At 45.7% G+C, this 26780-nt stretch overlaps 1 protein-coding gene across 1 annotated transcript; it reads right to left on the minus strand.

The window, feature by feature from the left end:
* Window positions 1–198: 198 nt before the first annotated feature.
* Window positions 199–17403, minus strand: IRF8 (interferon regulatory factor 8). Its single transcript, XM_044269779.1, has 9 exons — window positions 17332–17403; window positions 13685–13858; window positions 11658–11841; window positions 11325–11389; window positions 10069–10177; window positions 8360–8410; window positions 2912–3283; window positions 2376–2491; window positions 199–599 (listed from the first exon to the last, which is right to left on the minus strand). The coding sequence occupies exons 2-9, from the start codon at window positions 13856–13858 to the stop codon at window positions 426–428; spliced, it is 1245 nt and encodes a 414-aa protein (XP_044125714.1). The 5' UTR covers window positions 17332–17403; the 3' UTR covers window positions 199–425.
* Window positions 17404–26780: the final 9377 nt, after the last annotated feature.

The following is a 26780-nucleotide window of genomic DNA, read 5'->3' on the forward strand; positions in this document are numbered from 1 at the left end:
CTAGTACATATCACCGGACATATCACCGTACATATCACCGTACATATCACCGTACATATCACCGTACATATCACCGTACATATCACTAGTACATTTCAGCTCAGCTGTTCTCAAACTACAACTACAGTAGCAGCAAGGCATAGACTAGAAGGATTGCGGAGGGAGGATTGCAGAGTCACCTAATTACTAAAAACATGAAGCAATTCAGAAATTATCGGAGGCTTTTCTACAGAAGTACGCAAATGTGTATTAGACACTTGCAAACAAGGCACATTATAGGGTGTGGACAGAGACGTCCAGCCCCCATCAGGTCAGAACAAATCGCACTGTGCTCCTGTTCACACTATACAAAGCATCATTGTTAACATGCTATAAAAATAAACATATCTGTAATGTACAAGTAGTTATCGAGAGGAGCGGTGCGGTCAGACCGTAATCTGCGGCGTCTCTCTGTAGAATGCCCTCTGGTGGGTTGTGCAGGGGTCCGGGAGAAGACGTTGCACTGGATCCATCTGGGGGTCCGGCAGTAAATGCAGACCTCCTGTGTTATAACTCTTCACAGAGTTGTCTATTAGCTGCTTCAGGCCAAGCTGTTCAATCTAGAGACAAACCAGAGAAGAGACGATGACGGCCAAGATCAGACACCACCAGGAGGATACAGGATGTGGGAAAGCTTACAGTGGGGCTTATTCACCTCTGCAGATAACTGAGCCATTCCTGAAGGTGACATCTCAGATGTATTTACAGGCCGGAATTTTTATTTTGCAGGATTTTTCATAAAAAAGTTTTTGTTGTAATTCACCACAATTATGAAAACTGTGGCAAAAAAAAACTACCCATGTAAATGCATCCTTACTGCTGCTAAACCTCAGAATGCCACATACAGTGTACACTACACCAAAAATCTCTCTCCTGTCCTGAGAGTTTGTTACAATGTATCAGTTTGGATCCCAAGTTCCCAAAGTCTCGCCTGGATACAACTGTAACAAACCATCTGCTGGAAGCAGGACTAGATCTAGTTAGGTTTCCGAAATGTAAAGTAGAGATCTCTAAACTGTTAAAGAATTTCAGAATTTACTATGATGGCGCAGATCAGAAAGACTTTTTTCCAACATTCGACATTTCCTCGTTTTAAACTAGAAGGGGGCGTGGATAGCTTTCATGTACCTTCTATGTCGGGCATCCTCAAACTGCGGCCCTCCAGCTGTTGTAAAACTACAACTCCCACTATGCCCTGCTGTAGGCTGATACCTGTAGGCTGTTCAGGCATGCTGGGAGTTGTAGTTTTGCAACAGCTGGAGGGCGCAGGTGGAGGATGCCTGTTCTATGTACATCTACGCTGCTGAAAGCCACAATTCTGGCACATAAAAGTGGCACAGATTAGAACAACGTAAAGTCAGTCTAATGTTTTTGGAGGACAGAATTTTCGTGCGATTGGACAGACTTTCAGGGCACGTGGCACATTTTTGGTGTAAACTAAACTGAATCAAGATGCATCAGATTTATCAACCACTGTGATATATTTGGTGCATTTTCAGACTGTCTACCCCTTACTCTGTCTACATATTACACAGAATTTGTATATGTGGGCCACAGAGTTTATTAGAAAGTTTCTGCTTTTCATTATCTTTTCTAAAACTTAAAGGGGTTATCCCACTTCACCTTTTTATACTTACCTGCTGCCACCGCGCCGTTCACTTCCTGGATTCTGGCTGGGGGCGGGCTTCATCTTGATTGAAGTCTTCTCCCGGCCGGGCCGCGCGCTAGACTGAATGCGTTCACAGCTCTGGACTATTCTGGCCGGGAAGAAATCACCATCGCGCATGCGCGGCAGCGTGTGCGTTCAGTACAGCGAGCTGCCCGGCCGGGAGAAAAGAAGGAGTCTTCTGCGCAAGCGCAGCCTTCGGGATTCTGGAGAAGAGCGGTGGCGTAACCAGGGGAGACCGAGTCACAACAATAAGGTAAGTGGGGATGAATTTTATCCTAAACGGTGGGAATTTGTTAATCAAGTATATTTAAAAAAATGATCACTGTCAAATCATTAACAGATTTAACAGTGATCATTATGATGGGATAACCCCTTTAAATTGATGACCTATCCTTGGTACAAGTAATAATGGGTCAGGGGGGGTCTGACCCCATGATCAGCTGATAGTAGGAGCCACGGCACAGCTCCATACACCGTGTAGTGGGAGGGAAATGTGCTGCATTCAGGTGACTGGCCACTACATGGTGTATAATAATAATAATAGCACTGTGACATTGTGTGGGACCCCATAGGCACATAAGCCACAGACATTCTGACGACCATACTGTTGGTACTTGATGGGAATATGGGAATTTCAATAAGGCCTCATCAGCAGGACCCTTCTCACCTGCACAATGATCAGTTTCATGTGGACAGGGACGGTATCTGGGAACTCTTCCCCAAAGCACAGTGTGACCCTGCTGTCCGGGAGCCTCAGCTGACTGGAGTAACATTGCTGGAATTCTGCAGGAAGAACAGATGAAAAATGTCCGTTACCATCTCTGCTTCATGTGACACATCAGAAGATGGGTCAGTGTATGGAGGAGATCCTAGAATATTTCACCATATATACTGCATTATAGACAAACCTTATGTCCTGGTCCCTGAATCACCTTACAATAGCCATGAGGCGACATTATATTGTCTGTGTACCCCACGACATAAGATATACCAAGCAGTTCAGCGACCACCTACTGAATGTTCACCGAGCTCTACTACTGCAACGAAGGGAGCCAGAAATCACACCCAGGCAGGAAATGGTTAATCACAGGGGGAAGCTCGGCTGGACACATTGTAACAAACATAAAGTATATTGGGAAGCTGCAGAACTCTTCATATACTATGATCGTGCTCTATTTCCTGAGCATGGAGTCAGCGGCTCACCTCGTATATATTGGTTGGTATCGAATATCTTCACCACCTCATCACGTTCCAGCTTGGCGGAGCGGTCTTTATATGGCATGCAGTTCCCGCTCCAGAAGACTCTTCCCTGGCACAGCCTCTTGATGAAAATCCCATGCCTGTTACTATATAAAAGGACGCCCCTCTCCAAGTGTCCAAACAGCTTCTTGGTGACATGCCGCTGGCGCTCGTTGACAATGTAGTCAGCGGACGGGAATCGGATGGTCTCCAGGGCCTCACTCCCATAAGCCTTTTCTCCAGCGACAGACAGGCGGCATCCTTCGGGCCGAGTGCTTGTGACCTGGCTGACGACTTTCCCTCCGTAATAAAACTGGATGATCATCTGTGACAAAGCTGCAGACGAGGAGAACAGTAATGAGACCAGACATAAGGGTCAGCAGTGAGGAGTTATCGGAGTACACGCTGATCATTTCTTACAGTCTGAACCACTTAATTCTGGAAGATCTGGGGTGGAGTGATTACAGAGGATCACTTTAGGCCAGAGACACAAGATCATACATCCACCTAAGGACACTGTGGTACACTTGTAATGACACTGGCCTTACTTATTGTCTACCAGGTATTTACTCCAGTCACATCCAAAGCAGCATTAAAACTGTGCAGTCTGCTCCTTGCAGTCCACCATCACTGATCATCTGCTGGAGCAATTGTATAATGTCTATATACACTGCCCCATAGGACAGCACGCTCCATGCAGACACTCAGCCAGCAAGGGCTGTAGAGATATGTGAGAACAAGCAGCCTATGCTAAAATGCCAACTGCAGCTCTGGATGCGACTGTAGTATAAGACATGATGTAAGTCAGTTTTCGTATATAGGCCTCATGCACATAACCGTTTTTTTTTTTGCGGATCGGATGCAGTCCCATTCATTTTAATGGGGCAGCAAAAAATGCAGACAGCACAGTGTGTGCTGTCCACATCCGCGTCCCCACGTCTGTCCCGAAAAAAACTTTAACATGTCCTATTCTTGCCCGTTTAGGGGGGATTGTCGGATGCATACAGCCAGTATCTGTATTTTGAAGATCTGTCGTGTGCATGAGGCCTAAAATACATAAAACAAAGGTTTTAGGAAATTTTAGGACATTCTGTGAGGATTTAACCTGTAAAGTCACATTCAGAGAGGGTTCAATGTGAATGAATATTTTTAGCAGACGGAAGCTTTAAGAAGTCAATCTGCTCTGCTGTGTTTCCCCCGAAAGATTTCTCTTGTGATGTAATTACGGTTTCTTCAGGCCGTGCTCCAGTGATCAGTGACAGAGGGAGGTTCTCCTCCTTCACAGGAGGACAGGTGCTTCCTCTATATGAGTCAATGGCAGTAGGGTAAATTAAGGGGCCCTCCGTAGTCCCATGACATTTTCAAAAATAACTGAGTTTTTTTAGAATGAAAAATCACAATGATTTCCATATAATTAACCGACATCACTGGTGAAGGCCGTAGATAAGTCCAGATGACCTGCACCATCAGGGCTTTCTATCATTGCCTTTCTCCATTTTATAGAAATTTACAAAAAATTGTGCACTACACTGGTAAATGCAATTGACAATATATGGCTAAACCCTCACACTGATATGAAAATGAGACTTTTGCCAATATACTCTTATATCAAGAACATACCGGACGGAGCTCGCGCACCCCGTCAAGGTATCTCAAAGTGGCATTGGACCTCATGCTAACCTACCTGTGCTGTATGGGCAATTACAGGGGCATAAGGTCCGACACACAGAAAACAACTCCCAGTTACCTCTAGCGTGAAATCACACATACAATGGGAGGAGGTAACCTGGGAGCTGTTCGCTGTATGTCAGACCTTATGCCCCTGTAATTGGCCATACGGCACAGGTAGGTAAGCGTTAGGTCCCGTGTCACTTTAAGATACCTTGACGGGGTGCGCGGGCTCCGGTATGTTCTTGATATAAAGTCTCATTTTAATATTAGTGTGAGAGTTCAGCCAGATATTGTCAATTACACTTACCAGTGTAGCGCACTATTTTTTGTACATTTCTGTTTTATATAGCCAATCACATCCACACCTTTGGTTATCCTGTGTAGGATGTCTTTGTGGTACGTGTGGTCCCCTGCGGGCATCCTCCATTGTATGCATTTTTGCTGGGGATTGCTGTTAGCAACGGATCACATGTGCAGGATTTGCTCCCCCGGTTAGAAATGCGCAACAGCATCTGGGGTTTTGAGCATTTTCTGCCTTCTAAGACCACTTTATTCTGTTATTCTGTTTGTACATGCACGCCTGGAGATCTGGCAACTCAGGGTTTGAATGTGCCTTGATTTTGATTTCTCCATTTTCTAGCATAGAGCATTGGATAGGAAAGCGCAGGAGCAAAAACTGTATCACTGACACGGTCACAGCCAAAGCAGCAGCAAAGTCATACTTCGGCTTCCTCCACACACCCCTCTTAAGGATGCCATAAAAACCTCTTGCATTTTTTTTCTCATACCAAATGTGTTTTTTATGGCTTTTTTTTATTGCTGTTTTTGTGTTGACACATTTGAGTGGCGTGTTTTTTCCCTATGGAGGAGGGCTGAAAAATGCATGAAAAAAGCCATTGCATCAATATGCTGATTAAAAAAAAAAACTCCTGAGATGCAAAAAACACCACTAGACTGAAAAAAATACCAGTAGTAAAAAAGAGACACACCTGTGTCTTCCCATAGACTGAGCGATATATATCTCTGCAATATAACTATATTGATGTGCATGGTGTTTTATCTGAAAAAAATGCAAGCTCAAAAAAAGATGCCACAAAAGTATATGTGAATGCGGCTATACTGTGGTGACTGCTGGTGTTTATGAGTCCATGGGTCTCAGTCATACCTCCTCCGCTTCCGCGGTGATAGCGTGCCACTCGCGGTAATAAATCTCTTATCACAATTTACAGGAAAGGTGGAAATATCAATAAATATAAGACGTTCCCGTAACTTTACTCATTACTTGCACAAGGCATCTTTACACATGAGGGTGTGACCCAGTAATCCATGATCTGACCTCTCTGTCTACAAGTTATTGGATGAGGGAGGTTTAGCGATCTGGCCTACCTGTGTGGTTATGAAGGCTGCAGGACTGACATATGATAATGATGGTGAATTACAGGTCCTTCTCAAAAAATTAGCATATTGTGATAAAGTTCATTATTTTCTGTAATGTACTGATAAACATTAGACTTTCATATATTTTAGATTCATTACACACAACTGAAGGAGTTCAAGCCTTTTATTGTTTTAATATTGATGATTTTGGCCACAGCTCATGAAAACCCAAATTTCCTATCTCAAAAAATTAGCATATTTCATCCGACCAATAAAAGAAAAGTGTTTTTAATACAAAAAAAGTCAACCTTTAAGTAATTATGTTCAGATATGCACTCAATACTTGGTCGGGAATCCTTTTGCAGAAATGACTGCTTCAATGCGGCGTGGCATGGAGGCCATCAGCCTGTGGCACTGCTGAGGTGTTATGGAGGCCCAGGAGGCTTCAATGCGGCGTGGCATGGAGGCAATCAGCCTGTGGCACTGCTGAGGTGTTATGGAGGCCCAGGATGCTTCGATAGCGGCCTTAAGCTCATCCAGACTGTTGGGTCTTGCGTCTCTCAACTTTCTCTTCCCAATATCCCACAGATTCTCTATGGGGTTCAGGTCAGGAGAGTCGGCAGGCCAGTTGAGCCCAGTAATACCATGGTCAGTAAACCATTTACCAGTGGTTTTGGCGCTGTGAGCAGGTGCCAGGTCGTGCTAAAAAATGAAATCTTCATCTCCATAAAGCTTTTCAGCAGATGGAAGCATGAAGTGCTCCACAATCTCCTGATAGCGGCTGCATTCACCCTGCCCTTGATAAAACACAGTGGACCAACACCAGCAGCTGACGTGGCACCCCAGACCATCACTGACTGTGGGTACTTGACACTGGACTTCAGGCATTTTGGCATTTCCCTCTCCCCAGTCTTCCTCCAGACTCTGGCACCTTGATTTCCGAATGACATGCAAAATTTTCTTTCATCCAAAAAAAGTACTTTGGACCACTGAGCAACAGTCCAGTGCTGCTTCTCTGTAGCCCAGGTCAGGCGCTTCTGCCGCTGTTTCTGGTTCAAAAGTGGCTTGACCTGGGGAATGCGGCACCTGTAGCCCATTTCCTGCACACGCCTGTACACGGTGGCTCTGGATGTTTCTACTCCAGACTCAGTCCACTGCTTCCGCAGGTCCCCCAAGGTCTGGAATCGGTCCTTCTCCACAATCTTCCTCAGGGTCCGGTCACCTCTTCTCGTTGTGCAGCGTTTTCTGCCACACTTTTTCCTTCCCACAGACTTCCCACTGAGGGGCCTTGATACAGCACTCTGGGAACAGCCTATTCGTTCAGAAATTTCTTTCTGTGTCTTACCCTCTTGCTTGAGGGTGTCAATGATGCCCTTCTGGACAGCAGTCAGGTCGGCAGTCTTACCCATGATTGCGGTTTTGAGTAATGAACCAGGCTGGGAGTTTTTAAAAGGTGTTTAGAGTTAATTAGTTGATTCAGATGATTAGGTTAATGGCTCGTTTAGAGAACCTTTTCATGATATGCTAATTTTTTGAGATAGGAATTTTGGGTTTTCATGAGCTGTATGCCAAAATCATCAATATTAAAACAATAAAAGGCTTGAACTACTTCAGTTGGTGTGTAATGAATCTAAAATATATGAAAGTCTAATGTTTATCAGTACATTACAGAAAATAATGAACTTTATCACAGTATGCTAATTTTTTGAGAAGGACCTGTATACCAGGTAGAACCCAGAATTCTGGATGAGATGGTGCATAGAAGGAGCAGAACTAATATCAGGACCCCTAACTAACACTGGATCATGCCACTACTCATTGCACCGACCCCCACCCCCATGGGGGATAGGTGGATGTGTCTAAGGGCTCATGCACACAAACGTATTTTCTTTCCGCGTCCGTACCGGTTATTTTGCAGACCATATGCAGAAAAATGGATCCGCAAGATACGGAAGTTACTCTGTGTGCATTCCATTTCCGTATGTCCGTTCCCCCCCAAAATATGACATGTCCTATTATTGTCTGCATTACGGACAAGGATAGGACGGCTCAATTAGGGGCCAGCTGTTCCATTCCACAAAATATGGAATGCACACGGGCGTCATCCGTATTTTTTGTGGATCCATGTTTTGCAGACCGCAAAATACATACGGTCGTGTGCATGAGGCCTAACACTGTGGTGCCGGGATAGTTGCACAGGTTCACAACAGTCTGAGCCTTCCATGGGTCCACGGGTCCTATAGCAGTTGCCAGTAGCTGCCTCTGTGGTACCAATGTCGCAGCATCCTGCATTGTGTCATGTGGGTTCAGCATTTCTAGAGAGGTTCAGTAGAGGACACCAGACGGTTTTATGTTATATCTTACCCGGTGAGACGGACTCATTCATGTACGTGGCATACTCTAAGCTGTGCAGACCTAAGGAGGAACAGAAACTGTCACATCAAGAAATCTGTGCCTTCTACGCCTAGAAACCCTGAGAAATCCCAGCTTGCTCTGTACTTTTGGTCAGGACTGTCCCGGGCTTAGAAACTCCAGCCCTGGTAAACTACTCCCTATGAGTATCACTCATGCACCGCAGAACAATGACTCACTGCTGCTGGAAATGCCTACCCCAAGTGTACATTACTTCCACCAAAGCATGGCTGCTCTGTATGGACAAACACTAAGGCCTCATGCACACGAACATGTGCTGCCCGTTGCTGTATTGCGGGCGCCATTGCGTGGGCATTCCGCATCACAGATGCAGACTTATTCACTTCAATGGGTCCGCAAATCCGGAGACGGAAACTAGGGAGTGCTTCCATGGGGTTTCGTCCCATATTTCCTTTCACAAAAAGATAGAACATGTCCTATCTTTTTGCGGAATGGGCGGATCGCGGACCCATTCACTTTAATCAGCTGCGGCTACCCCACGGTCGGTGTTCGTGCATTGTGGCCCGGCCAGCACAGCCACGGAGTGCACACATTTGTGTGCAGGAGGCCTAACAGTTCTTTCACTGATGAAAAGAAGATTTATGGATGATTTTGCACTAGGGTTCAGGGGCTGACGTTGAATCTGTCAGTGGTTTGGATCTAGTAAAACTGCTGACTGTGCTAGATAAGTGACAGGAAACCAGTTTAACCACAGTTACTTTGGATCTTCTAACCAGGAGCATGGCCGAGAAACAGAAGCTTTAATCTGAAACGTGCCGCAATGCCAAATGTCTGCCGACAGAATCCCTTTGAGTTCCTGGACCCCAATGCAAAATCCATACCAGGGCCCTCAAGTATCACATGCTACTTATAGAATGGCTGTCATCTTATGTAGCAGAGTGGACATTGTGCCCTGGAGAGACTGCAACTTCTGGGCCCCCAATATATACTCCTCAGAATACTAGCTTATGGACGAGTTAAAGGGGTTTTCTGAGATTTTGATACTGATGACTTATACTCAGGAAAGGTAATCAGTATCTGAACGGTGGGGGTCCGACACCTGGGACCCCCACCGATCAGCTGTTTGAGAAGGCACCGGCGCTACTGTGTGCGCCGCGGCCTTCTCGCAGCTCGCTAAGCACAGCGCCGTACATTGTATAGCCGCTCAGCGACACCAAGCACAGGATCAAAAACCTGCACCAAATCCTGTGGAACAGCAGATTTCACAGAACAGAGAAAACTCTATGTGAACACAGCCTAAGGCCCCATGCACACAACTGTATGGATTTTGCAGTTCACAACCACAAAAAATATAGAGGAAGTCTATGTGACACCCCTGTTGCATCTGGGTTTTTTTTGCGGACCCATTGTAACAATGCCTATTCTTGTCCGCAAAATGGACAAGAATAGGACATGTTCTATCTTTTTTGCAGGACTGCAGAATAGACATACGGATGTGAACAATACATGTTGTGCTGTACGCATTTTTTGCGGCTCCGTTGAACTGAATGTGTCCACATCCAATGCACAAAAAATGCGGATCGGATACAGACCAGAATAATGGTTGTATGAATGGGGCCTAACTCAAAGCAATGCATAATTGCATTGACCGGGAAATATCATAAACTGCCCTGGTTCTCCGGCTCACCCAGCAAACCTACCTGCACTGTGATTATAGATCAGCCAGTCCTGTAGTACGTGCTTCTGACATGTGTCCTTAGCGGGCGAAGGACTACGTTTAATCATAGCCAAATAGTCATCTGTAGAAGCCTGAAATAAAAAAAAACAGGAAATGAGAAACCAAGATATTACTAAATTCTATTTTAATCCAGTTATTAATAATAGGTTGGGATAAGTGTCAGATGTCGGCAGCCACCTGCTATCCACCAGTGAATGGATGATCATGGGCTTACAAAGGTCACTTAAGCCTCTACATGACCCAGGCTGCTTCCTTACATGACCGGCTCATGGCTCAACGTCTGCAGGTCCTATATACACCCCAGGTCTAAAGGGTTCTACAGTGAGAAGCATGGCTGTCTGACAGTCTACCGCAGGGCTTCAGAATACTGCACTCACTAAGGCAGCATTCACACAGCCAGTGTTCGGTCGCTTTCAGACGAGCGTATTTGCAATGCGTATATAGTCCGGATTTTATGTTCCGGAATCCGCTGCTAATGTTAATGAATAGAGCTATTCACATGGGCGTATAATTTCCGTCAGTATTTGAAATCCGCACCATGTCAGAGTTTTGTGTGGATTTGTTTCCAAATACTCACATTACAGTCTGTGCAGTGCATAAATAAGGAATACACATGGAAATCCTGATGATGATACTGATGGTTTATCATCAGGACCCTGAGCCAGAATACTGACGGATTTCAATACGCTCGTCTGAAAGCGGCCTCCGGTCAGTGATTTCGATCAGTGATTTTGAACCAAAACCAGGTGCAGGTCTAAATACAGAACAGGCGCAGATCTTCCCCTCATACCTTATGTCTGTGGAGGCTCCAATCCTGGTTTTGCCTCACAATCACTGATGGAAATCACTGACCGAACACTGACGTGTGAATGAGGCATAAGACACATTTTCTGGAAATATCATAAAAAAGGCGTTTGATTGTTAACAGTCACCTTTTCCAACAGATACAAATGTGTCAATAAAGCCAGCAACATGATCATCAATATTTGTGCCGCTTCCATACGGCGTCAGTATCGATGGCGCTCTGCCGTTGTTATCATGCTCTGCTACGTTGTGTCATGTGACTTGTGGTGATTCATACACTGAGGTGACATAAGAGGAACATGTTCATGCAGCTGTCACACTACAGTCGGAATGGACCGCGCGTGTCTGGTAAAAGCGCTCATTCCTAGACTGGCGCATGATCAGCCGCCTCTTTAATGCAGTCTCTCTTCTCACCTCTATTTCCGATGAGCTGCAGTCCATTTCTGTGCCTTCATTCAGACAGCCGCCCCCCAGCTTACCTAAAGAACCAAGCACAATTATACCGCATGAGTCAGCCATGTTATATCTCATCTCACCAATAATGAATGATAATGTTCCATTTGTGCTACTAAAACTGGTCCGATCCTCCGCAGCCATCGGGGGCAGACACGACTATCCTACCGCTCACTATATGAGGCCATTGTGTTCACATACAGGGAAATATCTTATCCTCGGTTTTTCAGGGAAATAGATCTTTGCAGGTCGATAATCCACAATATCTTTGGGGCTTTATCTGAACTGACTTACTCTTCTGCTCTTCCTCTGGGACGATCCTGTAAACCTTGTAGGGTTCTGAGATATCCAGCTGGGATCTCTCTGTCACCTCCTCGAAGTCAGGACTTTTGTTTAAGGCGCAGCGTAATCGTGTCTTCCAAGTGGCTGGCTCCGCTCTGTCGCCTTCTTTGAATTTGCCTTTGAATAACGCCCAGGCCTACAAAGAAACAAATGAAACAGATTCCTTTTATTCACTGCGGGGGGAGCAAGGGGAGATAATGGGGGACCAGTGCTCCGTCACCACTTATCTCAGAACAGTCTAATACCACAGAAGAGTCCAGCAGGGTCCAGGGGAGAAACATGCACTAATATAAGGAGGAGGACGTACAATGACGCCTAGAAGATGGATCCCCGCACATACATGAGGTCGGGGGTGTGCAGTGCGGAGACACTGCCCTGCATCTGGATGTGTGGTGAAATATAACATACAGCCTTTTCCTTGCTTTCACTGCACACTAATTACATGGAGACCTCTGCAGGGTGACGGCACCACGACATCTTTATACCCCTGACAGTATTTTCCAGAAAACCATCCAAGCAACGTTATCAAGCGCTGCAGTAAAACCCCAGCATCATAAAAATACAAGAGAAAGTCTTTCACTTTCTGTTACTGGAAGAAGCTAGAAGATAAGAGAAAGTCTCACATTCCTGCTGCGGGAAGGCTGACAATCCTGCTCACCTCCAAAGCTAAGAACCATGCTGCTGCCATAGCTTCAGCCCTAAAGGACCCTCTGCAAAATCTCTACCCCAGGACCACCTCCCAGCCTCATCCTACCACCTTCTTCCACCAATTCAACATCACAGTCATCAGTCAGTAACGTGAAGTCAGCACAATATACATTTAGAGTAAGGCTAGGGCTGCACGCCGACTGCAACATGGGACACGACAATCGCCAAAAATCCATCCATTGACTGTCATTACAAAAAATGTCACGTGACATTGGTGCGCCGCGTAGCCCTAGCCTTATCCTCATTGTGTTAGTATTACGATTAATAAAGTTATATATAGAACTTAATGAACGTGTTATATATTGATTATATATACAAGTGCTAAAATACCACAAAATATATTGGTGTTTAGAATTCTAAGGTCTAGGTGTTCAAAAAGATGTTTAACCGCTGTCAGTGGGGGCCGTAACGAGCGCTGACCGGCGATAAAACAAATCAATCAGCGCTCATTTATACACGGCCCGACTGAAATTGTGTGGGGGATGAATGATCGTTACTGATCACTGATGTTTGTGAATGACTGCTGTTCCTACAAACATTCGCTCCCGATCATCAGTTTACTACAGAAGGGATTTACGATTACTGTACTAGAAAGGAATTTAGAGAACTTTATAGGTCCACAAACATTAATCCGACCCGGTATGGGTGATCTGAATGTGAGGTGTTAAGTACCCAGTAAAAGGGAAGTACTGGAATGGCTTGTTAACCCCGTCCCTCCCAGGAGTATCGTATGCAAACCACATCACCTAGACATAACCTTGGGATGTTCAGACGTGACATGCAGACATTATATGTAGATTATCAGGCCCCCAGCCCGACAGAAATGGTAAACATAACGACGTACAAAGTCCTGGCGAGGATATCCCTCCATCCATGGGCACATCATCATTGTGTCCCAGCGGTCACACTGCAATCAGCATCTGCCTATAAATATAACATGCGCCTTAAAGGGGTTGTCTCATAAAAGACCACCCCACGCCATATCACCATACGGACATCATAGAGAAGGGTCCTGCTCTACAAGAGCGCCTTCCACACTGGTGGACCCCTGTCCTTATATCGTAAGGATTACCATTCATCTGACCACCATGTAATACTACATGCGGCAGTCGTCTCTGACGCAACAACCAGGTAATCATGCTCCAAAAACTGAAACCATTGTGCTCCTTCCCACAAACTCTTGTGCTCCTTCTGATAATACAAGAGAAATGCTGAATGTGCAACTCCCTAAAATATGCCAAAAGAATTCAACGTTGCAAAGGGTCATTTACTTTGAATATGGAGGCGTCCACTTCCTGGTTATAATCCTGCTTTCCGGCATGCTTCCACGGGATACGGAAGAGTGTCTTGCTGTCATTTTCCCACACAAGCCCTGGGTACAAGGAGCTGTCGATCTGCTCAATCAGCCACTGCCGGAGACGTCTGCCACCGTTACGATCACACATCTACCATGAGAAAATGTAACATAAGGAGTTAATAAGTAAAGTACGGTCTGGAGCACTGCAGGGGGTGATCCACGTGAGCTCGCAATCCGTACACAGTCCTCACTGGTGGTGATTACATGACAGCCACGAACACAGGTACAGGAACCTCCACACCTGAAGATACAGGCGGCACTGAAGCGGATGACTGATCCACTAGCCCATCTGGTACCTATCATCTTACAGGTCGAACCCATCTACACCAGTCAGCAGGTCCGTGAATAGACAGCGGCTTCGCTATTCCTATAATGCAGCCTGGTTTTCTTACATCAGAAATTTGTAAAGAGCCTGGTGTACAGAAGACAACTCAGAGCTTCAGAGCTGAAATCTTTCAGCACCCCCTGCTTGTTCAGTATCTGGCCACAACTCGCTCTGCTGATTTGAATTCTATGAAGAGCCTTTGTACAACACCAGCCACGGGGGCTTACCAAAGCTGTTAGAGGTTTGTCAGTCTGCATGCTTGCTGACTGTTTCTAATAGCAACCAGCAGAACAGCAGGTCTACGCAAACATATTTGACCAAAAAAACATAAGACGTGCCAAACACTGGTTGTAAAAAATATAATGCAACATATCCTTAATGCTATTATGGGCTGGATGACACTACACTGTGATCCTGTGCATCTGCAATAGTATCAGCCTGGGGTCAGTAGGGGAAGGGTTAATACAAGATAAACGGGCGGAGGTCATTCTTGGGGGTCATGGAAGGTCCCCCATAATAACACATTTACCCCCCTTCCTTCCTTGGTGAGGAAATATATTTATTCTTCAAACCACCTGTAGCTTCCTGTGCAGCATCACCCTCCTGTCCACGGCCTGAAGCGCTGAGGCCACGCTCGCTGTATATCAGCAGAGCTGTGTACACAGATGCCAGGCAGCAGAAACAAAATGCTGCAAGTATACAAATCAACCACTGCAGGACCCCATCTACTGTGCCACTTATAACCGGAGGATTGGGCACCCTCAGGCCCCAGGGATGGGTGAGCCTCTGCTGCCCTGCACCCCATATATCTATGCCCGAGAATATCAATAATTATGTAATTGTCCGGAGGACCCTGTACATATTTTATAAATCAGGGGGCTGCACCCTCCAGCACCCCAGATGTTGTGAAACTACAGCTCCCAGCATGCTTCATTCACTTCTATAGGGACTGCAGAGCCAGCGTGCATGCTGGTAGTTGCAGTTTCACAGCTGGAGCGCCGGAGGTTGCCGACCCTAAATAAATAAACGTCGCCGCTATACATCCACCTGGAAGCTCAGTCTAGATAGAAGCTCCACAGCGGATGGATATAATGTACAGTTCCCTGTATATAATGCACAGCTCCCTGTATATAATGCACAGCTCTCTGTATATAATAACCCCTGTATATAATGCACAGCTCACTGTATATAATGTACAGTTCCCTGTATATAATGTACAGCTCCCTGTATATAATGCACAGCTCTCTGTATATAATAACCCCTGTATATAATGCACAGCTCACTGTATATAATGTACAGTTCCCTGTATATAATGTACAGCTCCCTGTATATAATGCACAGCTCTCTGTATATAATAACCCCTGTATATAATGTACAGCTCCCTGTAAATAATAACCCCTGTATATAATGTACAGCTCCCTGTATATAATAACCCCTGTATATAATGCACAGCTCCCTGTATATAATGCACAGCTCTCTGTATATAATAACCCCTGTATATAATGCACAGCTCACTGTATATAATGTACAGTTCCCTGTATATAATGTACAGCTCCCTGTATATAATGCACAGCTCTCTGTATATAATAACCCCTGTATATAATGTACAGCTCCCTGTATATAATGCACAGCTCTCTGTATATAATAACCCCTGTATATAATGTACAGCTCCCTGTATATAATAACCCCTATATATAATGTACAGCTCCATGTATATAATAACCCCTGTATATAATGTACAGCTCCCTGTATATAATGCACAGCTCTCTGTATATAATAACCCCTGTATATAATGTACAGCTCCCTGTATATAATAACCCCTGTATATAATGTACAGCTCCATGTATATAATAACCCCTGTATATAATGTACAGCTCCCTGTATATAATGCACAGCTCTCTGTATATAATAACCCCTGTATATAATGTACAGCTCCCTGTATATAATGCACAGCTCTCTGTATATAATAACCCCTGTATATAATGTACAGCTCCCTGTATATAATAACCCCTGTATATAATGTACAGCTCCATGTATATAATAACCCCTGTATATAATGTACAGTTCCCTGTATATAATAATCCCTGTATATAATGCACAGCTCCCTGTATATAATGCACAGCTTCCTTTATATAACGTACAGCTCTCTGTATATAATAACCCCTGTATATAATGTACAGCTCCCTGTGTATAATAACCCCTGTATATAATGTACAGTTCCCTGTATATAATGCACAGCTCCCTGTATATAATGCACAGCTCTCTTTATATAACGTACAGCTCTCTGTATATAATAACCCCTGTATATAATGCACAGCTCCCTGTATATAATGCACAGCTCTCTGTATATAATAACCCCTGTATATAATGCACAGCTCACTGTATATAATGTACAGTTCCCTGTATATAATGTACAGCTCCCTGTAAATAATAACCCCTGTATATAATGTACAGCTCCCTGTATATAATAACCCCTGTATATAATGTACAGCTCCCTGTATATAATACCCCCTGTATATAATGCACAGCTCCCTGTATATAATGTACAGCTCCCTGTATATAATAACCCCTGTATATAATGTACAGCTCCCTGTATATAATACCCCCTGTATATAATGCACAGCTCCCTGTATATAATAACCCCTGTATATAATGTACAGCTCCCTGTATATAATACCCCCTGTATATAATGCACAGCTCCCTGTATATAATGTACAGTTCCCTGTATATAATAACCCCTGTATATAATGTACAGCTCCCTGTATATAACCCCTGTATATAATGTACAGCTCCCTGTATATAACACCTGTATATAATGTACAGCTCCCTGTATATAACCCCTGTATATAATGTACAGCTCCCTGTATATAACACCTGTATATAATGTACAGCTCCCTGTATATAATAACCCCTGTATATAATGTACAGCTCCCTGTATAAAATAGGCACAGTATATAATAACCCCTGTATATAATGTACAGCTCCCTGTATATAACACCTGTATATAATGTACAGCTCCCTGTATATAATAACCCCTGTATATAATGTACAGCTCCCTGTATATAACACCTGTATATAATGTACAGCTCCCTGTATATAATAACCCCTGTATATAATGTACAGCTCTCTGTATATAACCCCTGTATATAATAACCCCCGTATATAATGCACAGCTCCTTGTATATAATGCCCCCCGTATGTAATGCACGGCCCCCCTTCCCCCGTGTAATAATCACCTTGGCTCGCGCTCTCCCCGCCGCTCTCTACTGACTGCTGACAACTGACAGCTCTCCATGCAATAACATCGAGCACCCGCCCCCTACCTGACTGACTCCGCCCCTCCGGGAAGGGGAGGGGCGGGGCCAAGCCTGTCAGAGCTTCTTTTAAGCGAAGGCTTTTCCGAGAAACAGTGGGGCGCTCGCCCGGGTGCCGTGGGCAGCGGCTGCTGAGAAGAGCCGGGGGTTCCGGGAAACCGGAGGCAGCCACAGTCACCGCCGCCCGGCATCTCCACAGGATCTGCTGGAGGGCGAGTGGGATCCGCTAATAGGTGGTACCTGATCACTGCCCTCTCAGCCACATCCCCATCTCATCTATTCTCCTCTGCTTCAGTCTCATCCTGGAAAGCCCCCCATAATGTGCCCCCAGATCAACACTGACTGGTGGGGATCTGCTGGCCTCCTATTCTCATCTGACCAGTGATCAATCCTGCATCACATTCCTCCACTGACCTCCATCAGATCACTCACCTGTAGCCACCTCAGGTCAGACAGCAGAGGGCCTCTGTGCAAAGAATATGCCCCCCCCCCCAGTCAAATTCGCAACCTAACCTATTCCATCCTAACATTACTTATAGCAATACAAAACATACAGAGTAAGGCCTTATGCACACAACCGTTTTTTTTTAAGGTCCGCAAAAATGGGGTCCGTAGGTCCGTGATCCGTGACCGTTTTTTCGTCCGTGGGTCTTCCTTGTTTTTTGGAGGATCCACGGACATGAAAGATGAAACAAACAAAAAATCGAAGTCAAGTTTGCCATTGAAATGATAGGAAAAAAACGGACACGGACACGGATCACGGATGACAATCTTGTGTGCATCCGTGATTTTTCACGGACCTATTGACTTGAATGGGTCCGTGAACCGTTGGGCGTGAAAAAAATAGGACAGGTCATATTTTTTTCACGGCCAGGAAACAAGGATCACGGATGCGGCTGCCAAACGGTGCATTTTCCGATTTTTCCACGGACCCATTGAAAGTCAATGGGTCTGTGAAAAAAAACGGAAAACGGCACAACGGCCACGGATGCACACAACGGTCGTGTGCATGAGGCCTAAGGCTACTTTCACACCTGCAGCACTACGCTCCGGCCACCTGATCCGGCAGAAAATGCAAGGAATCAGCCGGACACAAACCGCAGCATGCAGTGTTTTGTGTCCCGCGGATTCTCAGCATTTTTGTCAGATTGTGGCTGGATCTCTGCCGTACCCCATTATAGTCAATGGGGCCGGAGGGCATTCAGTCTGCATCCAGCAGTGCCGGATCCAGTGAATTCCAGCAGGCGGTTCTCTGCTGGAACAGCCTGCCAGAATCACTGACGCAGATGTGAAAGTAGCCTAATACAGGTCCACATACCTCTTCCATCCAGTGACGTCTCCTTTCAGACCAGACCGCCATGATGATTTCTTCCAGCCATCTCTTCTCTATGTAGAGTTTGACAGACATCTTAGTTTCTTACTTTTCCATCATCCTCCCACCTTCTGAACGCCCCATCCTGCCACCCCCAATACTGTGCCCGCTGTGCTCCCTATACAGGTTACACACAGATAGTTCCCCTTCAATATTGGCACACAGTGTCCTAAAAAATAACTGTACCCAGGAAACAGTGTCCCTGACACTAACAGTGTAAACATAATGTTTCCCAAAAATAATTGTGCTAAGCTGATACCGTGCCAGTGTGCCCCCACAGTAACAGTGCTCCCCAAAGTCCCACCAATAGAAATAATTATCTACCAGACAACACATAGTAATAATAGTGCCCCTACAGTAATAATTTCCTACTGTGTCCCAGAAGTAATAATGCTCCCATAGTGCTCATACTAGTATTCATGTTCCTCATAGTCCCTCAACTGTAATAAAGCCAACTATAATGCCTCCGGTAGTAATAATTCTCTTTATAATGTGTTACAGTAAAAATAAAAATGCCCTGTTGTGTGGCAGTATAAAAAAAATACCTCCTCTTAGTGCCCCCTGTAGAGCCAATGTCCCCATAGTACCCTCTTAATGTGTGCCAATGCCCCCTACTGTGTGCCCCCAGTTGAGACAAGGTCCCCATAGTGCCCTATACTTTGCGCCAGTATAAAATAGTCCTATATCGTGCCCCCCCCCCCCTTATCCCCATAGTACCTGACAATATGCCAGTATAAAATTCCCCCATAATGTGTGCCAGTATAATTCCCCTATAATAATGACCCCAATAGTGCCCCTCTCCCCCTTCTCCATAGTGCCCCCCATGTGTGCTAGTATATAAGATAGGGCCCTCATATTGCTCCCCCCTCCATAGTGCCCCCCATGTGTGCTAGTATATAAGATAGGGCCCTCATATTGCTCCCCCCTCCATAGTGCCCCCCATGTGGGCCAGTATACAAGATAGGGCCTCCCATAGTGCTCCTCCCCCTCCATAGTGCCCCCCCATGTCTGTCAGTATAAAATAGGCAGGCCCCCCATACGTCAATTGCTCAGCCCTCTCCCCCCCCCCCCCCATACGTCACTTGCTCAGATAGGCCCCCATATCTGTTGCTCAGGAGGAACCCCCCCCCCCCCCCCCATATCAGTTCATTTATCCAGGGCCCCTCCCCCATACGTCACTTGCTCAGATAGGCCTCCATATCTGTTGCTCAGGAGGACCCCCCCCCATATCAGTTTATTTATTCAGGCCCCCCCCCCATATGTCAGTTACTCAGGACCCCCATACATCATTTGCTCAGATAGGCCCCCATATCTGTTGCTCAGGAGGACCCCCCCCATATCAGTTTATTTATTCAGGGGCCCCCCCATATGTCATTTGCTCAGGCCCCCCAAATGTCACTTGCTCAGGAGCCCCAGAGTCAGGCACCCCCATATGCTCATTTAGGCCCCCCATATCGATGTGACAGACCCCCAGGGCCCCATCAGACCTTAGATCAGACTAAAAATAAATAATTAAAGCGTACCTCTCCTGCTCCGCTGCTCTCGGGGTCCAGAGGTGAGTGCCTGCCCTGCTGGTCTCCAACAGCCCGCGCTGCACAGTCTCGTGACCTGACTGCATACAGCGTCAGGTCATAGTGCTCGCTGTACGCAGTCAGGCTGGAGGAGACCAGGGAGGAAGCGGAGCCGGAGGGGTAAGTAAGCACCGATCTCTTGCATACTAGTGAGCGCTTCTGGATGCGCTTACTAGTATGAATGGGCCCCCTCACACGCCGGGCCCCTGTGCAGCTGAATCGGCTGCACCAGCTTATGTCCGCCCCTGCCTCAGGTACTTACCCTAGATAGGAGCATACCCCCAGATGACAACCCAGGAGCCCATCATGGTGGCGGCTGGTCGCCCTGAAGTGGAAGCTCAGTCCGGGGGTCTCAGTGTTTTCTCTGCCCACCTAACATCTCTTGGTTCTTGGCACAGCTGGGTGAACTGATAATTTATACACATAGGGGTTGTCACCCAGCTTTCCCAAACCGTTTGGCAGTGATAGATCCCCAGGTCTCATATTGCGGGTATTGCCATGGGTGTTACTAGCAGGGGCCCCGGAACAGCCACTGCTGATGGTAATACCTAGATCAGGGGACTGTGAGGTATCACACTAGTTCCTACCTTTTATGGGCCATGACAGCTCCCTGGACTTTATGTGGCTGTCATGGCACATAAAAGGTAGGAACTAGTGTTAGGGACCACTCATGGAGGCGACCTTGACGTGGTGAGTGGCTTATTACGCTTTGGCCAAAATGTACACCAATGCCTTATTCAACATCCAGCATAAAGGCAGGGCAGAGTGTTGGTTGCAGAGTGCGATTGCATTTTGTGTTTTTGCGTTTGTATCTATTTTAAGTCTTATCAGCATGCAGTATCTTACCCAGATGTTTAGCTTAGGGCTCTTTCACACCTGCGTTATAGTCTTCCGGCATAGAGTTCCGTCGTCGGGGCTCTATGCCGGAAGAATACTGATCAGGATTTTCCTAATGCATTCTGAATGGACAGTCCGTCCTTCAGGATGCATCAGGATGTCTTCCGTTCCGGAACGGAACGTTTTTTGGCCGCAGCAAATAGCGCAGCATGCTGCGCTTTTTGCTCCGGCCAAAAATCCGGAACACTTGCCGCAAGGCCGGATCCGGAATGAATGCCCATTGAAAGGCATTGATCCGGATCCGGCCTTAAGCTAAACGTCGTTTCGGCGCATTTCCGGATGCAACGTTTAGCTTTTTCTCAATGGTTACCATGGCTGCCGGGACGCTAAAGTCCTGGCAGCCATGGTAAAGTGCAGTGGGGAGCGGGGAGCAGCATACTTACCGTCCGTGCGGCTCCCGGGGCGCTCCAGAGTGACGTCAGGGCGCCCCAAGCGCATGGATCACGTGATCGCTTGGACACATCATCCATGCGCATGGGGCGCTCTGACGTCATTCTGGAGCGCCCCGGGAGCCGCACGGATGGTAAGTATGCTGCTCCCCCGCTCCCCACTACTACTATGGCAACCAGGACATTAATAGCGTCCTGGCTGCCATAGTAACACTGAAAGCATTTTGAAGACGGATCCGTCTTCAAATGCTTTCAGTTCACTTGCGTTTTTCCGGATCCGGCGTGTAATTCCGGCAAGTGGAGTACACGCCGGATCCGGACAATGCAAGTGTGAAAGAGGCCTTAGTTTATTTTAATATCCACCCGTTCTTTTTAATGTAAGAACTATTTATATGAATATGTAGTCTATTATCTACATGATTATTTGCCTGAATGTGTGGGTTCTAATGGCTGTCTATCATTATCTTTGCGAATTTGTCTATATACGCTTGTATCTTTTTGCCCATTTGTTTATTTTATTTTTTATTTATTATTTTTTTATTTTAATTTGTTATTTATTTTTTATTCTTTATTTTTTTATTTTATTTATATATATGAAAAGGTAGCCTTTCCAAAAGAAATGACACACTGCTAAGGTTGAACAATGGAATTTACGATTATAATTTTAATCCTTTCCTTTTAGTATATGTACTCTGGGCCCCTGCATTTCACCGGTGCATGCCAAGTGACGACCGGTGACGCAGGCACCCGATCATGTGACCTAGCCATCGAACACTACATTCCTTTCGTTGTTCTCTGGTGAGATCACGTGTACTTACGGCCTGGTCTTAGCCACTGGTGACCATACTAATCGGGGTCTGCGGCCACCTGACCCCGCCTCCTAAGTGCCCCACATATTTGAATATTATGATAAAATATATATGGTTTATTCGTCTGGTGTGCGCGATGTGTGGCTTCCGGTTCGGGTATGTGTTCCACTGTGGAGCGCACCGGAGGTGGCGCGTCGCCATACTGGATATCTGAAGATCGCTGCGATGCTATAGAGCAGCGGCTCAGTGTCCTTCTATACTTATCCCTGTGTTAGTTGTCTGTGTATTGATTTCAATTTCAAATTTTGCATATTAATTCCGATTGTAACTATATGAGCCGCCAACTTGTGGCGCGTCATTTCCGGTGCGTTCCAGCGTGGAACGCACACGGAAACCAGAGGTGACGTCGCTAGAAGCCTTTTGGCGCTTTTTTCTTGATGAAGGGGACCCATTATTAGGCCCTGAAACGCGTCGAGCTTCCTCTCCTCCCCTACCCTGGCTTTGGAATAAAAGAAAAAGTTCAAGATACACTGTTGAGTGTTTGTCCTTCTCTGACATCTCTACAGGCGACCCAGGCGCAGGAGGTGTTGGTGTCTTCAGCTTTATCCCACATTACCCTCCTGGGGGAAGTGAGTCATTAACATCTTGGCTTTGATTTTATATGAATCTATTCTGATTGTAACACGTAATTTTCTATATGTGTAAGTATTGCTACTTTATATATCTATCCTTTGAGATAGAAGGAAACAAGTCTATATAGATTATATCATTCAGGTCTCTATGATCCACCTCATAGCCTCTATCTGATTAACTCCTAGGGAATTTGGCTCCTTCTCTTTTGGTCTTTTTTAGCGTGTATCACGCACCACTATCCTCATCCTCTATAGGACTGTCAGACAAGAATAGGACATGTTCTATTTTTTGCAGGGCCATGGAATGGACATGCGGACGGAGTGCTGTCCACATCTTTTGCGGCCCCGTTGAACTAAATGGGTCTGCATCCGATCAGCAAAAAATACGGATCGGATGCGGACCAAAAATACATTTGTGTGCATGAGCCCTAAGGCACCTCCTTCTACACAGTACAGCCTTACTGACTGAGGCCTCATCCACATTTCCAGGTCATTTTCAAGTGAAAAAAAAATTCTGTGTTTCATACATATAGGATCCGTGTGTCCGTCTCTACCATCTGTACGTCATCCAGGGACGCTGCTCAGCTGAAAATTTATTGCCAGAGCATCTCCTATTAATTTTCAGTGAAAACCGCATGCACCACGGATGCCATCTGTGTTGTGTCTGTGATTTTCACGGACCCATAGACTTCAATGGGCATGTTTAGTCCGCATCACAGACCAAGGTATTGCATAAACAAATACCGATGTGTGAACAGACACATTTAAATCAATGGATACACGTGCAGCCCATGGAAAATGTAGACAGCACACATCCGTGAAAAACAGAAATGTGGATGAGGCCCTAAGTTCTCTAAATAAAGTATATCAGACAATGTCCCCTATTGATGTCCCTACAACATTAGAAGAGAAAGAAACAGCAGCTTCTCTTTAATCCAAGCAGTTTTTATATCCTAAAACATCCACCTGTACTTGATATTGCTTCAAATGGCGAATACAGGTGCAGCGGGGCAGCTGTAATCTGCACGCAGTTTGTGCGGCCCGACCACACTGTACATACTGTAAATGCAGGTGGATGAGCTGCGAGTAACAGGTCCTTTTATGCTCCAGAATTGTGGATTTCAGCTTCACAAATGTGTCTAAAAGACAGACAATGGCGGACGCATCCACCAACGAAGGAAATTCGAGGATGTCACAAAAAGTCATCTGAATAAGAAATGTATCTAAAATGAGCGGCATCCGGAATGCCAACATAAACAGCATCACAAAAGTGGCGCGCTCAGCGTAATAAAAGGGCTGCCGGCCGTTCCGGGCAACATCCGTGCGGCTGCAACTTGAATGGGTCCATGATCCGTCCACACCGCAAAAAACATGTTCTATTTCTTTCCCGTGCGGAGGCACGGAGAGAAAACCACGCAAGTGCTCCGCAGTGCTTCATTGGGGCTGCATGCCTCTGTTCCGCACAGCTCCTTCAAGTGAATGGGTCCACATCCGTAATACGGTGTGCACATGGCCGGGCAATGGCCGTGTGCATGAGCCCTAACAGGTATTCTGCTGACTTTAGCTTTTCTTACATTTTGGACATTGCTGACGTTTCTGTCTGAGAAATGTGCACAGATGAGTCACCGCAGATTGGTGCTGCTAACGTGGAAGGAAACGGAGTGCGCCACTATTTCCTACTGAGCCGGGCCCCATTCACAAATGTCATCTGTAAAGAAGCCGTGAGACCTGAGACCTGGGGAATCTCCCAAGACATGAATGACAAGCCTCTCTCCAGAGAAGGTGCGATGAGGTCACTTCTTCAGATGGCTGCGACCTGTTTATTCCGCAGGAGGGCCCGGGCCCCATGAATTCATATTTTCATCTGTCTTTTCTATGTAAGTATCTATGAAGCAGCGTCAGTCTAGTATTTTCTCCTCCTGCAATCATCCAGTGCAACATATAATAAATCTAATATGTACTTAAAAGGGGTCTTCCCATTTGAATATTTATGGCATATTAATAGAATACGTCCTAAATGTCCAATTAGGTGCAGGTCCCACCTCTGGAACCTGTTCCTGCTTCAAGAATGGGTCCTACTATGAGCGAAGGGCATGATGTGTACGCACGTGCAACCCTCCAGGGGAATAATACTCCTGTTCTTATTTCACATTGGTCAGTGGTTCGTAAAAATTTTTATGGGGTTGGAAACTCCCTTTAAGGGTACATCCGCACATGCCTGAAAATACTGCGTATTTTGCCACAGATCCACAGCAGAAAATACAAAAAAACCGCTGTAAAAAACACATATTTCACCCTCTCAATTGCAAAGACTGAGATCCACCGTGAAGATCTCCAGCATAAACGGACATGCCGCAGACTTAAAATCCACATGAAAATCTGCAACGTTTCAGTAACACGCAGACATAGCCTCAGGCCTTTTTCACACGAGCGTTACGGATCGGCTCCGGATGCGTTCAGGGTGCATTCAATGAAACTCGCACCATTTTGCAAGCAAGTTAAAAAAAAAAAAACGCTATTGACCGCCAGATGTGAATTGTGTCCTGTCATCTGCGCAATGCAACCAGCAGAACTCTGGAATGTAACTCAGTATAACTTTGCAAATAAATGGAAAATAAAGTTTACAACGATAGGCCTTATTCACACATCCATCAATGAATCTCGGATGTGTGCTGTCCATGTTTTCCACGGATTACACACGTACTCGTTGATTTTAATGTGTTTGTTTACACATCAGTGATTTTCCAGTGATTGTGGGTCAGTGGAAAAATACACAGAGACATGCACTGCTTTGGTCTATTATGTTGTCCAAACATTGACATCTATAGGCTACATGCACACGACTGTTCTGTATTTTGCAGTCCGCAAACTGCGGATCCGCAAAAAACGGAACCCGCCTGTGTGCCTTCCGCAATTTGCGGAACAGAACAGGTGGCCCATTGTAGACATACCTATTCTTGTCTGCAAAACGGACAAGAATAGGACATGTTATATTTTTTTTGCGGGGCCTCAGAACGGAGCAACGGATGCGGACAGCACACGGAGTGCTGTCCGCATCTTTTGCGGCCCCATTGAAGTGAATGGGTCCACACCCGAGCTGCAAAAACTGCGGCTCGGATGCGGACCTGAAAAACGGTTGTGTGCATGAGGCCATAGGTCCATCAAAATCACTGACACAACACTGATGGCGGCCATGTTCTATCAGCAATTTTCACTGACCATTGCTAGGAGATGCTCTGGAAATTAATTTCAGCCTAGCAGTGTACATGGAACACGGATGACACATGAAGGGCACAAAAAGGGACAGATGGACCAAATATGGATCCTTCATGGACATCTTCACAGATGCAACACTGACTGACACAGATATTATCACTGACACAGACAGGTGAATAAGGCTACATGCACATGACCATATGTGTTTTGTGGTCTGCAAATTGCGGATCCGAAAAAAAAACAAAAAACAAATGACGTCCGAATGGCATTAGTTTTTTTGCAGATCATTTTTTTTTTGCGGATCCATTGTAATAATGCCTATCCTTGTCTGCAAACTAGAAAAAAATAGGACATGCACTACTTTTCTTGCGGGGCAACGGAACAGACATACTAATGCGGACAGCACATGGTGTGTTGTCCGCGTTTTTTGTGGACGCATTCAAATGAATGGGTCCACATCCTATCCGCAGAAAAAAACGGAACCG

Source organism: Bufo gargarizans, chromosome 10, assembly GCF_014858855.1.
Source record: "Bufo gargarizans isolate SCDJY-AF-19 chromosome 10, ASM1485885v1, whole genome shotgun sequence".
Taxonomy (NCBI): domain Eukaryota; kingdom Metazoa; phylum Chordata; class Amphibia; order Anura; family Bufonidae; genus Bufo; species Bufo gargarizans.

Excerpts from the sequence above, each read along its gene's own strand:
- IRF8 (XM_044269779.1), bottom strand. The coding sequence starts at position 13,858 with ATGTGTGATCGTAACGGTGGCAGACGTCTCCGGCAGTGGCTGATTGAG. Across the intron at positions 10,178-11,324 it reads GCAGCTCATCGGAAATAGAG|GCTTCTACAGATGACTATTT; the intron begins GTGAGAAGAGAG and ends TTTTTATTTCAG. Across the intron at positions 600-2,375 it reads TGAAACTGATCATTGTGCAG|ATTGAACAGCTTGGCCTGAA; the intron begins GTGAGAAGGGTC and ends GTTTGTCTCTAG.